Source organism: Mastacembelus armatus, chromosome 20 (assembly GCF_900324485.2).
Source record: "Mastacembelus armatus chromosome 20, fMasArm1.2, whole genome shotgun sequence".
Taxonomy (NCBI): domain Eukaryota; kingdom Metazoa; phylum Chordata; class Actinopteri; order Synbranchiformes; family Mastacembelidae; genus Mastacembelus; species Mastacembelus armatus.
This window is the reverse complement of record NC_046652.1, coordinates 10,774,372-10,790,704: the sequence shown is the minus strand read 5'-3', so window position 1 is coordinate 10,790,704 and position 16,333 is coordinate 10,774,372. Positions and strand designations below refer to the sequence as shown.

At 42.5% G+C, this 16,333-nt stretch overlaps 1 protein-coding gene across 3 annotated transcripts in view; it reads right to left on the bottom strand.

Moving 5' to 3' along the window:
• The window catches only part of pou6f2 (POU class 6 homeobox 2), a 70,422-nt gene that overhangs the window by 11,980 nt on the left and 42,109 nt on the right, over window positions 1–16,333 (bottom strand). For all 3 annotated transcript variants that reach the window (XM_026291737.1, XM_026291738.1, XM_026291739.1), the window contains 2 exons: window positions 5,629–5,766; window positions 666–875 (listed from right to left, as the gene is read on the bottom strand). In XM_026291737.1, the coding sequence (XP_026147522.1) occupies window positions 666–875; window positions 5,629–5,766 (348 nt within the window). The remainder of the gene's footprint in view (window positions 1–665; window positions 876–5,628; window positions 5,767–16,333) is intronic.

Sequence of the window (16,333 nt, the reverse complement as noted above, 5' to 3'; positions counted from 1 at the left end):
AAAATGTTTGAGCTTGAGTTTCTGCAGTTACAGTATGAGCTCCAATCTAGTTTGCAAAAAAGAAAGAACTTGCGTGTTTTTTATGTGCCTTCCTTTAAATGAAAACAAAACACTTCTTGTTCAGGTCAAAAAGGACAAATCATAAGCCTGGAGAGTGTGATTGAGGAGGCAGGGAGACTAGAACGGAAAGAGGTGGAGAACAGAGGCAGGAGTGTGTGAGTTTTAAGTGGGGTGATGAAAAGTGTTCTTTTCTTTTTTGGTTTAGGCTCTGCAGGGGCACAGCAGTTTTCCTGAGACTGTGTCAGAAAGGTTGGCTGACAAGCGCCTTCCAAACATGCAGAAGACACACATGGAAACATGCAAACACACACACACACATACATTATGAAACATTGTACCAGTAGCTACAGTTTTCCAAGAGAAAGGGTGCAAATGAGTGCTGAAGCAGGGACAAATAGATGTTCAGAACAAAACAAATAAATATCAATGCTGGGATATTGCGTTCGTGAATAAACAGCACTCTAGTCTGACTCCACTAGGTGCTGCTCATTCAACAAGCTCTTGAATCATTGCCAGAGCAGCAGTTTCACTATATGATAAACTGCTCTACAAGGTGGTGTCTTGCCTTATATGTGTGTGCGCTTGCACATCAGTGTATATGTTACCTGCTGTCCAGGCTTGATTGGGGACAGCGTGATTCCCTGGGTGTTGATGACAGGCAGGATCTGATTGCCGATCACTGTGGCGATGATCTGGCCTTGAGCGTTGGTCAGAAGCTGAGGTGTAATTGGCTGTACTTGCAGTGCTGGGTTGCCACCCCCTGATTGGCTGGAGGGCCCTGCAGAGTTTGGCATCAGTGGGATTGTTCCAATTATCTACAAAGGAGGTAGAGAGGAGATGAAATCAGCTGGGCAGTTTTAAAAAGAGAAGGAGCAGAGAAGGTAAACGCTACTGGAGATATCAGTCTTAATGATTTCTGCTGCTGAGTTTTTTTTTTGTTTTTTTGGAGTTACTGGAAACAACACATCAGCTGGTTGTTTCTCTCCATTATGAGGCTAATCACAGCACTTGGTTTTTGAGTTATTATGTGTGTGATTTGGAGAGAGCAACATGCACAAAAGTCCACTGATCATCTGTCACTGAGGTGGTTTTCCAGGCTGGATCAAGTGAAGCTAAAGCAGACTGCTGGGAGCGCACTGCAAAGGTCAGTGCTGAATACCTGTGTGTGTGATGGTGCACACCACTGACTGTATTATCCATCACCAGGTCGAGACTGGGATGAGTGTGTGTTTGTGTTTGTGTGTGTGTGTGTGTGTGTGTGTGTGTGTGTGTGTGTGTGTGTGTGTGTGTGTGTGTGTGTGTGTGAGGGTGTGTGTGTGTGTGTGTGTGTGTGTGAGACTGTGTACCTAAATGTGTTTGTGCTTAAGTGTCTTTGTCTGTCTGTGGTGAGAAGGAGTGTGGCTGCAGAGACACAGACACCCTCATTTCACTCTTGCACACACACAGGAGAAAGAAAGAAATGGAAAGACAGAAAAAAACAAAAATAAGAGGAAGAAAAGAGGAGCTTCAGAGAAGTGAGACAGGACCCTGTGTTTCTAATTCAACTCTCAGGGTCCCAGGGGTACTTCACCTCCTCCACCCCTCTCCATCCCCCGATCTCCTCTCCTCTGTGGCTGTAATCAGGAAGGGCAGATCAAAGGGGGCGGCAGAGTGTCACTGCAGCGTTTTAGCTCTCAGAGCTGCCAGAGTGTGGCCAAAAGTGGCGCTTTAGGGGGGACTTAGCACCTCTTCACCATGATGAAGGTTAATGTCATCTGGGGACTGGTTCTGGGCAGCTCCTGAGCAGCCGTTGTCCCCCCCCCCCCTTTGACAGTGCTCCACCACCAAGCCTCATTACACCGGAGAGCAGCTCATCACGGATGAGATGCCGATCGTTCTAAATTCTCTTATTTGGAAACTGGGGGAAGAAAAAGTACTTTTTCTGCAATTGCAACGTCTTTGACTCCTCTTTGAGTTTACGATTCAGTCCAAGCTTATGCCTAAACCCATATAAACACAAAACCACAAGCACCTTTCTTTTTTAGAGTAGTGACTGAACCCTCACTGGCTCTCTAGTCTCTATCACCACCCCTGCTGATGTGTTTAAGCATGTGGCCCACCTCCCCCTCCTGCCTTCCCCGGTCTCTTTGACATAATAGGGAGGGATCAGTGAGAGAAAGGTAGGCCGAGAATCTGTAATTCATCCCTGACATGGCTCATTTGCTTATGTTGCTTCGCATTAGGGGAGAGATAATTTATCTCTCTCTCCGTGCCGGCTTTACAAATTCCCTGTAATGCTCTCCTGCCACTTAGCATATTTTATTGCCCTGCCTGACGCTCGTGTCTCCTGAGTCCCACTGATCCCGTTTTGCATGCCACAGTGGCAGGGAACTTGTTCCGCTCAATTATTCATCATCATTGGACTAAGTGGTTGTTCTATAAGCATAATAAAAGAGCAGGAAACTGACAGCTTAGCTCTCGTCCCTGTCTCTCCATGCAATGCTGCGCCATCTATCTCATGCAGATGTTTCACGGCAGTGTCACAGAGCTCTTCTCAGGTCACAAGGACAGAGCTCTTAAAGCAGGATGGATAAATGTAAACACTTCATTATACAACAACCTAAAGATCTAAAGCAAGAACTGAATTCAGCAATGCTGGGGCTTAGGAAGCAGAGATATCATTGATAGAAAATGCTTTTACATTTTAATTTAAACATAACTGGGAGGAAAAGCAGAACCTCAACACTTTCCAGTGGTGCTGGAAAAATGTATCTGCATTACTGGGTATCAAACAGCACTAAATGTTAAAAACTGTTGGCAAATGATTTACTATCTTGTATACATGACATATAGGACATGTCAAACTTTAGTCTCTTTAAACAAGGTTTATTATTTAACACTAATGCAAGATCTGATATTAACTATGACTTTTTTGTGATTTGACTAAGACAGACTCCAAGTTCATAGTACGTCTCAGCCTAATGTTAAAATACATTTAAAAATTCAATCAATTATCAATGTTGTTCCAAATAATCTCTATCAGGGCAGCTGCTCAGCTCAACCTTTGTGAGTGTGGGCTTTGAAACCAGCAAACACCAAAAAATTCACTTACTGTACACAGGGCCTAACTTTAACGAAGACACAAAATTATTTAGATGCCAAAATAAAAGCCTGAGGGCTTGTTATACTCTAATTTCACTGTACGATACTTTAATAAAGACACAGCCTTCAGGACCTTCGCCCAATCACTGTAAGTCCCTCTTCTCAGTTATCTTTCAGTTTTCTTCCCTTTATTTGGCTTCCTGTGAGCAACATGCCTCTCTCCACCCAGCAGAACTCATTAAGATTATGCTGCTCTTGTTTCCACAGAAATGTCATCTCATCTCTCCAGCCAGGGCAATCTGTGTCTTTAGCCATGGTCGCCAGGCAATATCTCTGCCCATTTTCTCTCCTCCACCGTTCATGCGGTGAATTCAGACCCAAGAGGAAAAATGTTTGAAATGTTTGGACTTGTGTCAACACAAAAGTCCAAAAAAAAAAAAAAAAAAACCAAACTAATATTCAGAGGAAATCAGAGCCTAAAACAGCAGACTCGTAATATTCCACGGGACTTTTTTGATGTAATTCAGAAAACAACATATTTTCTGTTTTTATCAGTCTGTAGATTGGTGTAGTGGTGATTAGTCGTTTGACAAAACTTACATATTTGGTTTTTGGAGTCTTAGTCTGAAATAACAAGCAATCTGGGAACTGACAGGGTATTGATAGAGTAATTCATATTAAAAACAATCATTAGCTGTAGATTTACTATCAGGTCAATAGCAGTTGCACTGGTTGCACTTGATCTAAAGCCTTGAAGCTCACAACAATGCACAGGGCACATTGGTGTTGTGATTCAGCTTCACCTGCTCTACAGTCTGACTCACTTTGCAGGTTAGCAGAAAATGTGTTCCTTACCTGTTGTTCTACACTAAGGGGAACAAAACTGGGACGACTTCAGCTGTGTCTATACATTTCAGAACAAATGGCAAACTACATGAGAAACCTTAGCTTTCCCAGTCTATTTTTAGTCCCAGGTTAAGCTGCAAAAAAGTGAAAATTTATAGTGAATAGAAAATGTTCACAAAATGCCACTGATTCATAAAAGGAAAAAAATCAGGCGGGAGTGTGACTTCATATTCTGGCTTTTATTCACAGCCTTAATCACTGTCATAGAGGCGGTGAGGATAAAACGGCCCCTTTGATTCTCCTTGGAGAATAAGTGGCTGGGGCCTATATAATTAAGGTTTAAAAAAACATATTGAACTCCAAATGCCCATCAAACCTGCCACTTTTCAAGGTCCCTGGAGCTCTCACTTATGACAAGGCCTTTTGACAGAGCTGTGGAGGAAATTAGGAGGTCAAAGACTGTACATAATGCCTTAAATGGAAGGAATGGTGATGTGTTACAATGTACAGTGATGATACACAGTAAATTTAATAATTAGATGCTTCTGTTTTGTAGATTTCCATAAGGACATAAATGTTCAAAGCATGATTGTTGGACCTTCAGCCCTGTATGAGGTATGTATTAGCCTGTATAATCTCCTCTGTTTTGGAGGAAAGAGGGGTGGGACCTTCTGATAGGGTAGTGCATGTTTCAGAGCCCTCTGTCTGAATAATGCTGTGGAATAATGAGGTAGGGAGCAAAGGCTGTAGCCCAGGGCTTTGACCGCCTCTGTGACCTGATTATGTCAGGGAGTGTCAGCCGCCAAGACACTACAAAAGCACAGAGCATCCCATCAAGTTCATATCCACAGTGATCTGTCCTCAGTGCTCCAGGCACCTTGTGAGCCAGGGAAGTCCATACTGTCTCATTAGCAGCATTTAGCATCAAGCACACACACGGACAACACTTACTGAATAAACAGTGAAACATGGCTACACTGGTGGCACTGAAACTTAACCCTGGTAGGTTAAATGTCAAGTGTGACTTTCCAAACTAAATGTTTCCCATGTGTTTTTTGTGCTAAGCATGGTTTTGCCATATTTTTAACTTTGTGGTAAAAGGATGAAAACTGAGGTTAAGGTAAATAACCATGGCATGAAAGGGCACATTGTCCATACAATTTTCCTTTAATATGTGCTCTGTGCAACAGCGATAAGATGATTCATTAGATAGGGCCCCACAATGACAAGCATCATCGTTCAAGCCTCTGGCTACTGATGGAACAATTCTGCAGCCACCCTGTAAATATGACAAGGTCAGCGTTTTACTGCGACAGGCGCATGCGGATAAGAGTAAGAAGGGCTTTGTTTATTCCCAAAAAGCTTAATATATGGTGGGGTGGCTACCAGACTGTAGGCAAACAGCTTCAAGAAAACACAAAGAGCCACCACTAGAAATCTATGAAGAAAGATCAGAAATACTATTAAAATGTTTCATATGGAACTGCACATTCATAGATGATAGATGGTCCAGAAATATACTTTACAGACCAGTTAACCAATGCAATACTCTGTACTATTTAATTTACTGTATGTACAACTGAACATCTGAAAAGTTTTTTTCTACTAAGTGAGAGTCCAGTAAACCACAGCCGGACTCACCTGTCCTTGTGCATTGGTGACCAGCTGCCCAGTGGCTCCTTGTAGGTTTGGCAGGGTGTTGCCAAACACCTGAGAGCCAGTGATGGATCCCATGGCTGCTGCTGCTGCGACTGCTGCCTGGCTGGCCAGAGGATTCAACTAAAGAGGGGAAAAAAAATCATTCATCAAAACTGCACCTGTTAATGTCACCAGTAAAGCTGTATATAAGGACCCCCCCCCCCACCCTCAAAAAAGTGTGTTTGTTCAGGAGCACCTGCTGTGGGGGGGGGGGGGGGGGGGGGACTTTGTTGCCAAGTCCAGTGTAGGCTAACTGCAGTGAGGTGTGTATAGTCCAGTAGGGAGGGCTATGCAGTCCATCATACAGTTCTGAGAGGTCTGTGATCCTGAACCCAGTGGGAGGCTCGAGGGTAGGGAGGATCAGTGAGAACGGGAGGGCGGCTGTGAATAAGTGGCCATTTTACCACTCTAAGTGCTTCTTCTGGGCCCCAGGGCTCCCCACGGGCCGAGCCGAGCCTCTCCACCTACAGCAATGGCCCAACAGTATCCCGCTCTTACAATAGACCCAGGCAGTGTGACCATGCATCACTGTATCGTCAACACTTCAATACACTTCGACTAAAAATTCCTCCTGCATCATAATGCACTAGCACGCTGTTTCTTTTGAAGGAGAGGAGGGTTAAAATGACCGTTTTCATCCCTCTGTAATGGACTCATCTGGTTTGGCCTGTGGTTGCGAAAAGAGACTCCTTGCATCAGGGAGAGGTTGTAGAGCCCCGCCACATCGCTAAGATTACCCATATAAATCAAGCTAACCACTTATTACGGGGCTGGAAATGCACTGCTGATTTGGTTGTAGTGCAGCAGAGCAAAGTCTTATTAGGTTGAGTAAGTAGATCAAAGACCAAGAAGAGATAGGAGACCTCCCAATTACTCAACAGAATAGAGAAATAATAGAAACACTGCTTAGAAGCAGGGCTGCCTGTTCCCTGCTGCTAATACTGGTTGGATACATATTCAAACCAGCCTGCTAAAATTAGAAGTAGAGTTTTTAGAAACAGTATCAAGTCTGTTTTATATACTGTATAGTTAAGTTTATGTAAAGTTCATAATGTGCTGGAATAGAAATTTTTTATTGAACCAATCAACTTTTCCACAGTTTATGTATTCAGCAGGGACTTCAGCTTTGTTCATCTAAGATCATTCAGTTGCCATTCATCTTTTATTTTACTCCACCACCATATATTATTACACTTTCTGAAATCAAATGATGAAAAAATGCCACTGTGCGATCAATACTTTTTCATTGACAGTAAAGGTTAAGCACATTAAGAATGACACTGCATTTGTCTTATGAAATCATATTTCATGTTGGTGGCCTCAAATTGGCCGTGATTGATATTGCCTCCTCTCGTCTGAAAGTCATCCAGTTTTTCCTCGATAATCGCAAGAATGTCTGTTTTACGCGTCCAACGGCCATCCTTTGCAAATCTTATCGTCCCAGACGTAGGAAAAGCAGAGGCCTGGTGCTAAAGATGTAGATGCAAAGGCAACAGGATAACAGAATCTGACTCAAGCTGCAATTAAAACATTGATATTCATTCAATATTACATCCATTTTCGTTTCACTGTACGTACTGGAGAGTACAACTAAGAGCATCAGATTTGACTTCTCTCAGAGATGCATCAACTTTCTTTTCCCTTAAATGTTTTGCTAAATAGTGAAATTTTAGCTCATTTTGATTTTGGACTCATTTGACAACAATATACAGTGCAATAGATTTTTAACAAAATCAATGTATATTATCAGTTTATTGTTCGATAAACATGTGCTGTCTAAACCCATGATTCTAAGCAATCTGGAAAGGTTTGGTTTCATGTCATACATATTTAAATTATATCACCATAATGGCCCAGTGAGGGACTGGTGACCTGTCCAGGGTGGACCCCTGCCTTTCACCCAAAGAGAGCTGGGATAGGCTCCAGCAGATCCCTGTGACTCTGGTTAGGAATAAGCAGGTATAGATAATGGATGGATGGATGGATGGATGGATGGATGAATGACCACAATGTTGAATATTTCTTTTTATCACCATATCTAAATTCAGTTTCACTCTGAGCTGGCAGCATTACAATATAAATGTAATAAACAAATAAAAAATAAAAAACCTGATTTTGCAAATGGTTATATTTTTAGTTTAATCACCATCAGTATGAAAATGTAAAAACTCTCTACCTCTCAACAAATATTTTATATTTCGCTGTAACGATACAACTAAATAAATAATTTGTGTTGATATTTCTACTTTGAAAAACTATATGAGCTGACAAGAAAGCCAGTGAAATCAGATGTGGGTTACCCAAAGATAAAGTGGAGCTAGTTAACACCAGGTAAATAAAGCTTGGACCAGCTCCTATGGTTTCTTTGAGAGAGGTCGTGATTATCAAATACGGATTTAGGCCATGCTGGTGAAAACACCATATTAGGGGTGTTGTGATAGTAGTGAATGGTGACACAGAGAAAAGCCAACACGGTCACTTAAACAGAGTTAAACAGAGGCCACAGATCAAAACACAGATAATGTGATCTGCTCAGGCGAGCACACCCTAAGTCTCCCCAGAAAATCTGCTGTGCTTTGTGTCATTGCATGAGTGATGTGTGGTTGGAGAAGCTTTTAAGATTTATTTGAAATATTGTCATTGTGTTTCATTCAATGATCGCCCTTTCAGATACTCTGTTATTCTGGTAAATCTGGGTGAAAAGAGAGCTTGCTGCATCTCCTGGCAGCTCCTGGGTAATATGGATAGCAGTTGGAAGGAGAGCCAGGAATAAGGAGAGGTGAGGCTGTGTTCAACACCTAAACAGGTGATTTTCCGCCACGGTGACTCCTCTCAACACCTCGGCGGGAGGCACAAAATGACAGACCTGGCCTAGCATTTGTACTGATTGCATGTGTTGGAGGAGATAAACAGTGATCTTCCAGTTTGCAGAGCCTGCATGTTAACCACTGTATTTCATTCTTTTCATTCAGCATGAAAAGGGCATCAAGATGATTTTCAGCAGCCACACAGGTGTCGGGAGAAAACAAAGGCTAAAATAAACAGAAGTAGGTATATATTTGTAAAAGAAATGTTTAAGTTTTTTTTTTTTTTTATCACATTATTGCAGTATTACATTTAGTGCTTCTAAAGCCTCCAATATACCATGTGACATCATCTTGTCACCTTTAAGTCACCACAACTGCTACCACTCTGCACTATCACGGTTTGAAATAACCAAATATACAAGGCTACACAGGGTTCAACAGACAACAGGAAAAAAAAAAAAGCCTGCAAATTGTTAAAAATTCATCTTTTCTTCGTACGGCATGAAGCGGAGGGAAGATAAACTATACCAGGTTCTCCATCGTCTGTTTGGCCATGAGGGTCACCTGGTGCAGCAACCCGTGTAATCTCAGGAATAGAAGAAAAAATAGCGTCTACGCACACTGTGGAGAGACCCCCGGAAGCTAAAATTGTCTGACACAAACTAGCTTTAGTTTATTCTTCGTTTTGCTCTTTTCATGTGACCGTTTTAAACTTAATTGCTTTTTTTCTCGGGCTGCACAGGATAAAAAAAGAGCAAAGATAAATGGACAAAATGGTGCAGACATCAAAGGCCGGCAGATTTGTCATTGCTCGGGCTTTAGTGGTGTGTAAAAGTTATTTTCTACACAGTTTTCAACAACAGAATCAAGCATTTATCTAATATACCACATAAAACTGTAAAAGCATGTCACGATGCAGAGCAAATTAGTGATCATTGATGATTTAATTGACAACAAAAGCTGTTTTTAGTCTAAAAGGTGACTGAATCTGAAATGTCATGTACCAGCACTCAGGAAAAATTGAGTGAAAGTGGATCAAACTGGGTAAATTAACCATCAACAGCACGATGGTTTCTGGACTGGAAGAATGTCCTTTATCACTGGAACAACATGGAAGTTTCTCTCCTTCGTCCCAGTCCCACATCTCTGTCTCCTCCCTGCTCTTTTCCCTCTCTGGAGTGAATGTAATCAGCTGTGACATGAGAAAACACGTTCTCTGTCTGTCAGGACTCTGCTAGTCTTCCACTCACAGTCCTCTGCTGACACTCCTCCTCCTCCTCCTCCCTCAAATCGGCCTCTTCCCCACCTCCCTGTCTGGCCTCCCTCACATCCGCTGTGCTTATGAACATCAAAATGCCATTAGGGCCTAAAAAACACCTCTGGTCCCTTGGTTGGCGGGGCCTTGCTCCGTGGTCCTGCACTCTGAGCCCTCCGAGCACCAACTATTGCTCACTACTGGGCCTCTGCTCCAATCGTTGTGAAAAATAAACCCCAAAAAGAGCTATTCTTGAGGAAAAATATTGGGAAGTGAAAGACAGATAGAACAACTGGGGCAGATAACACCCAGCAAAATACAATAACATTGCATCCGGTGACGGTTGGACATTGTAATTGCTTAAGGCAGTGGACGGATGGTGGTGGCAGTGGGTGTGGACACATGGCTGAGGTGGCATGGTGGGTGCTAATGGAGTGATGTCATATGAAACGCCAGAATGACAGCGAGTTTAACTGAGGAGGTTTGGCTGATCAAATAAAATGCATTAACTCCAGGAAATGGATATCACAGGCTGCCTGCGAAATGGCCATATCTAATGAGGCGAAATGCAAATGAAGAAGGAAAAGAGTCGTGAAAACGTTTAAACTAACTATAAAGGGATGATGGAGTGTCGGACAGTAGCCGTCAATCTCCTCACTCATTACCTTCATGTGAAATTAACAGCAGCTTTAATCATTACATAAAATCTGTTCTAGCCCATTTGTTGATAATTGTGAAGTGCAGAGGTTCACAGCGGGTTCTTTGTCATCACTCACAGTAGCAGTGAATTTCCTCTGATTAGGGGACATGCAAGTCAAAATATGTTATATTATATTCCACATAGAGTATATTTCTCTTCATAAGAACTGATCTATAATATTTAGCTGTTTCTAAATGTATTAAATTTGAAACTAGTTAGTGATTAAGTATCTACGGAAAAGCGTTGCCCACTTCAGCTCATGATGTGACATTTGTGGTGCAGTTATTTCGGTAACATACTAGGTGTTTGGTTGGAAATCACAGCAGCGTTAAACCAGCATTGCAGTAAATCTCCTGCTGCTGTGGCTCTGAGTTTAAAGTGGATACCTGGGTATGCTTTTAGTTTCTGTAAGAAAATAAAATCATTAGTCAGAAGGTCAGGCTGTAAAGAAATTATGCATTTATTATTTTACTGTATTATCCTTCCTGCCGTTTGATGCCAATTACCTGAAGTATTCGATACGTAATAAAACATGTTTCTTGATTTTAAGAGTTTTAGTTCAACTGCACCGACTACAATCCATTCGTTTTCGTTTAGGTGGTAATGGCGTCTCTTTTCACTCTGCTGTTGTTTGACATATAAATAAAGCATTTGAATGACTTTAATATCCTCCTAATCAATGTCCAGTGATCTTTTGATGTCCTCAATTCAATATAGGAAGGGTCATCCATACCGCAGCTTTATAAACACAATAAAGGTAAATGATTACTCTCCACTGTGGTGTCCAAAAATACGGCCAGTAATGAAGAGAAATGGAGGAGTTTGAGGGGGAGGCCTGTCATGTGTCATTGGCCAACTCTGAGCCCTAAGATTAATCACGAGAGAGGGGCTCTGTAGCTAAGACGTGGTCACCCCTGATCGATAAATCCGGCTCCCTCCCTCCCCATATGTCTCTCTGCTTTGCGTTCTCTTTTTCTCCAAAATATACACAGTCATCGGCCCAAGGTAAATCAGCATAAGTGGAGAGATGAATTGATGACATTTACAGCCATATTTGTATTGATTACTCGAGTTTTGACTTCTGTGGCTCCCCTCTTTGAGCAGCTGACTTTAGAAAATGCACAGTTTTTTCATCGTAGGCGAGTCTATTTACAAAACCATTAATTGCACATACCCATATCCTAAAATTCAAAATGCTCCTCATAAGAGCACAGGGCAGCAGAATCCGGTTTAGAGGAATTTCAGTTCAATATATATTGCAAAGTATATACCAAATCTACCCTGAGATAACCACAACTGAAAACACTGTGGAGAAGAATTTCTGATTATATTCTGCAGGGACCATAAATGGGACTTTTGACTTGGTCTATGAGGAGGGCATAATGCAATAACATTGCATTAAAAGGGTCTTTTTACAGCGTGGCAGTGTTGCACGGCTGTATTCCTTGTGTGAGCCCGGTGCTCTGTTTGCGGTCACTAATGGGCATCAGAAATTACAGGCAGTGGAATTGCGCCCCGCGGGGGGACTGGCCTCCTCAGCAGAGCGGAGCACTTAGACAGTGTCTGGGAGGCTGCTGGAGGAGGAAGGGGGGAACTCAATGTCACAGCCCTGCCTCATAATTAAAGAAACCCTATTCCTTATCCTCTGTTAGGTGAGCCCTAGCTTGGTGCTCAATCTGAAGGCTCCCCTGTAGGCGTCTAATGCGTGTTGCCCCCAGTGTGCATGTGGGCTGACCGGGGAGCTGTGCCTTTCTGCTAGGTGTCTAAGCTGGAAGCCCTCTGCTCACCATGAGAGTAATGGGGCCAGGTTTAGACAAATCACAGACCTCAAAAAGCAAAGGAAAAATCAACTTGGTAAAGTCTGAAAACCCAACAAAACCAGTAAAGCCAAAAAGTAAGTGCAAGGTGCAATGTAGGCGTAATTTTAGAAGTGAAAGTGCCTTCACAGTTTCCCAAAGGATTCTCCTGAAATTTGATAAATTCAAGTTTCTCCTTATTTAGAAATTCAGGGCTCATCGTTGGTACTTAAGTCTGTAGATTTCTTCCTAGCTAATCCCTCATTTGAAGTAAATAAAAGTAGTAGAGCTGTCATGGTCAGGTTGTTTTCCTCATCTAGCTCCCATGCTTTATAATTATTCATATGAAATGTGGTGCTGTTGATGGGCAACAGTCTTATTTTCTGCTTCAGTCAACAGTGCACATTTGTATTTCTAAATTGTGGAGCGCTTGTTATGTAAGGCAATTTTCTGCCTTCTTAAGAGCCGGATCTCCTGTGCATTAATAAGAGGCTAGGCTGAGCTACTGGAGAGCTGAGGGCCTGTTCATGCTCTGAACCGCACAACCAACAGCAGCAGCAGCAGCACAACCGTTTAAACACAGTCTGGCACAACATATTATTTATATATATATTTTAAAGTTTTATTAGGAAATTGTGATTTGAAAACAGGTGTTATCCAGGATAATGGTCAGATGTGAGAATGCTTACAGCTAGGGTGTATTTAGGTTTTTGCAACTTTGCTTCCAGTTAAATGTAGAATCCAAGAATATAAGTTTACCACAACTTTAGATAGAAATACTATTTTAGAAATACTGAGGTCCTGAGTCCTGAGTCCTTATACCCTCACTCCAATCTATTTATTAAACGTTCTACTTCTTCTCAGTTATTTATGTAAATTAAATTGTAAATTTATTTTATTTTATCAGATATATCTCCAGACATGATGTTTTAAATACTTTTTAAAGCCTTCACCAGACTGTAGGGAATAGAAATCTTATAGAAAAAAACTAAAATCATGCATTTAAATTTTTTTTAAAATCTAAAGACAATTTAGTTCAAAAGGAAATAGAGTACTGGTGACCTGTCCAGGGTGTACCACTGCCTTCCACCAAAAGAGAGCTGGGATAGGCTCCAGCAGATCACTGTGACCCTGGATAAGGAATAAGCGGGTATTGAAAATGGATGGATGCATGGATGGAAATATCAGAGTTTGGAGGAAGTGCTGTCAATACCGCACTTGACTTGTTATTAGTGAATAAAAATAATTTGGTGACTTTTTTAATGGTAACAAATTCCTGACTAATTTAAATGTATTTGACTTTCATGGAAAAGAAGATAAGATTGAACTACCAATTTAAAAATGTCATAAGAAACACAAAAAATAATGTGCACATGAAAGTTTGCTGCAAGAAATCTTGAAATGCATAAGCAAAATTACATCTTTATTAATACCCTTAAGTCTTTTTACAAATCACAGACACCACTGTTGAGTTATAAGAGACATGATAGATAATGGACTCGCTCAACTTAAGTGTTGCCAGTTTCATTGACAAGCCACGGTATGAGCCATTGGGTCCACATTTCAGCATGTCATTTTAATTTTGATTTAATACCCTGTGGAATGATGGTGGCCCATTTTGCTAAATTGAATAGACGTGGAGCTGATCTGGAAAATCAATTAATCGATGTGCAAGGTTCATTTAATACACATGTTAATATAATGGGAGAAACACCCATAGCCCATAAGAGACATTTGGAGCAAATTGGACAGTGGTGATTTTAACAGTGGTTGACATAAGTAAAAGTGCACTGCAGCGGAAAACAGTGACATGAGTGTCTGAAGGGGCCTCAGCTCGAGACAAAAGCAGCAGAGATGGGCCCGAGACTCGAGGAGGATGGAGAAGCGAAAAGGGGGGGGCAAAGAGGTGAGAAGAGATGGAGAGTGCACACAGTCAGGCCTCTGAAAGGCTGTTGTGGTTGGCAGCTGCTGACCTTGGTGACGAGGGGTTTTCACCAGAGGCTTCTAATGAAGGCTGATTGCCAGGGAGCAGTGAGGGAGCCAAGGGGTAGACAGGAGAGCAGGGTTAGAGAGAGTGAGAGAGAGAGAGAGAAAAAGACTAAGAGTGAGAGAGAAGAGAGAAGGGAGAGAGAGAGAAAAGGACAGAGGAGAGGCTCAGGTAATTGCAGCACTTGTGGGTCTGAGGCCCTGCGGTCCTGTGATGTCGGGGTGCAGTAGGGAAGAAGAGAGATGTCTGTGGACGCTTTGGTGGTAAATTGTGGAGCACTGGGATAGGAGGCAGGCCCCTAGGCTGTAATTACCCCTTTGAGTGTGCGGATGGAGAGTGGACAAGCCCAGTGTGGGGCTTTGACAGCGATCAAGGAGACGACTGCGAAAGGGAGTAGAGACAGACACACGGACAGACGGCAGGAGTCTGGCGGAGGAGGAAGACAAGACGCCTCCATCTCTGCCAGGCCCTATGAAAACCAGCCAGCCAGACACTGGACCAAGGTCAGAGGCTATTAGTGAACATACAACATGCTGGTGACAAGACAGCCATGAAAAGAATGGCAGAGACACAGTGTTGTAGAAGACACAGCTCCTGGATGCAGAAAGACATACTGTAGAAGAAAAAAAGCAATTAAAATCATCGCATTCGATCAGAGGCACAGAGGGGGAGAGAGAGAGAGAGAGAGAGATGTTGGGGCTCCACTGGATGGCGCAGCAGGGTCAGGAGGGTCCAGGCATACAAACTGGAATAAGAGACTTGATAGGCTGGCCTAAGCTTCCCGCTGCCATGGATCAGTATGTACTGCTTCTCTTCTCCCTGCCTGGGCTGATGTAACTCACTGGAGTGGCAAATTACACCAGACCTACAGCTGTAGCTCGACATTATGATTAATTTGATCAGTAATTTCTCCTGTTTTTCATTTTAATCGCCGCGACCATTCTGCTGTGGCAGGTCTTTCAGATCTAATTAAGATCAATTCCGGTGTAACAGACTTGGCGAGCGCTTTTCCCCCGTCAAATCCCTGAGCTCTCCGGGCGTGGCGAAAACCCACAGCTCTAATCAATCAACTTCCAGCAAAATCCAGCAGGCTGCCGCAATCAGCCCATTAACACACTTAAGCAAATTTCATAATCCCCCACACCCCCCTATTTGTCATCTATTTGTGTGGTGGTTATTTCAGGGAGCCACAGGCCACATCTCGCTGTACTCTGCTTGTTGGGGAGCAGAGAGAGTGTGGGTGGGGGAGGAAGGTAAATTCTTCCTCCATTTAACCAAATTAGCACGAGTAATCTGAGTTTACACTGCCAAGTGAAAAGGTTTGTTGTGGTGTGATTTATATTCTGACAGTGACATTAATGAGCCAAATAATGAATTTTGTCTTACAAATTAAGAGCAAACACGAATACCACCAGGGATGTAATGAATGCTTAGGATTTTCTCACTATGAATTTACAAAGAATATCGCACACCTCCCATGAGAGGAGAATTACAAAGGGACATTAATTGGAACATAATGAGTGTTTGTCTCTCCAGCACGGAGCTGTATTTCCAGAAATTAGTTAAATGGCTGGGTGATCCTGCACATCTCAATAATGACAATAGGAAAAAGGGGTGTTATCTGTTTAACGCTGGTTGTATTATGGTAATTATGACTCGACTTTACTACACAGTCCAGTTCCTCTGAGTATGGCACCAGAAACACCAGAAATGCCCTTCTGTGTCTTTAATTAAGTCATACAAAGGGCTGATGATGGTGACAATCCACATGTGTTTGAGACAAAGTCTCCCTGAATTAAAAGTCTCTTTGAATTATCCAATGAGTTGCTCAGTTATTCTGAGACTGAAAATCCAATCACTGACCCATCCAGCGGAGGGGAGGCGGAGCTGCTCTTTAAATCCTATTGCATCCTTGAGTTGGTGCTGAGGCTGCGGCCTGTCCTTGGGCGAGCCCCTCGCTGGGTGACACACTTTTTGACAACCCCAGCACTGACCCAGAGAAGCTAAACCTTTTACAGCCATTCTTCCTCCCCCCACACAAACACATGTTTCATAATCCTATTTGATGAGGCAATATCTTAATGATACCTGTAATGCCCCTCT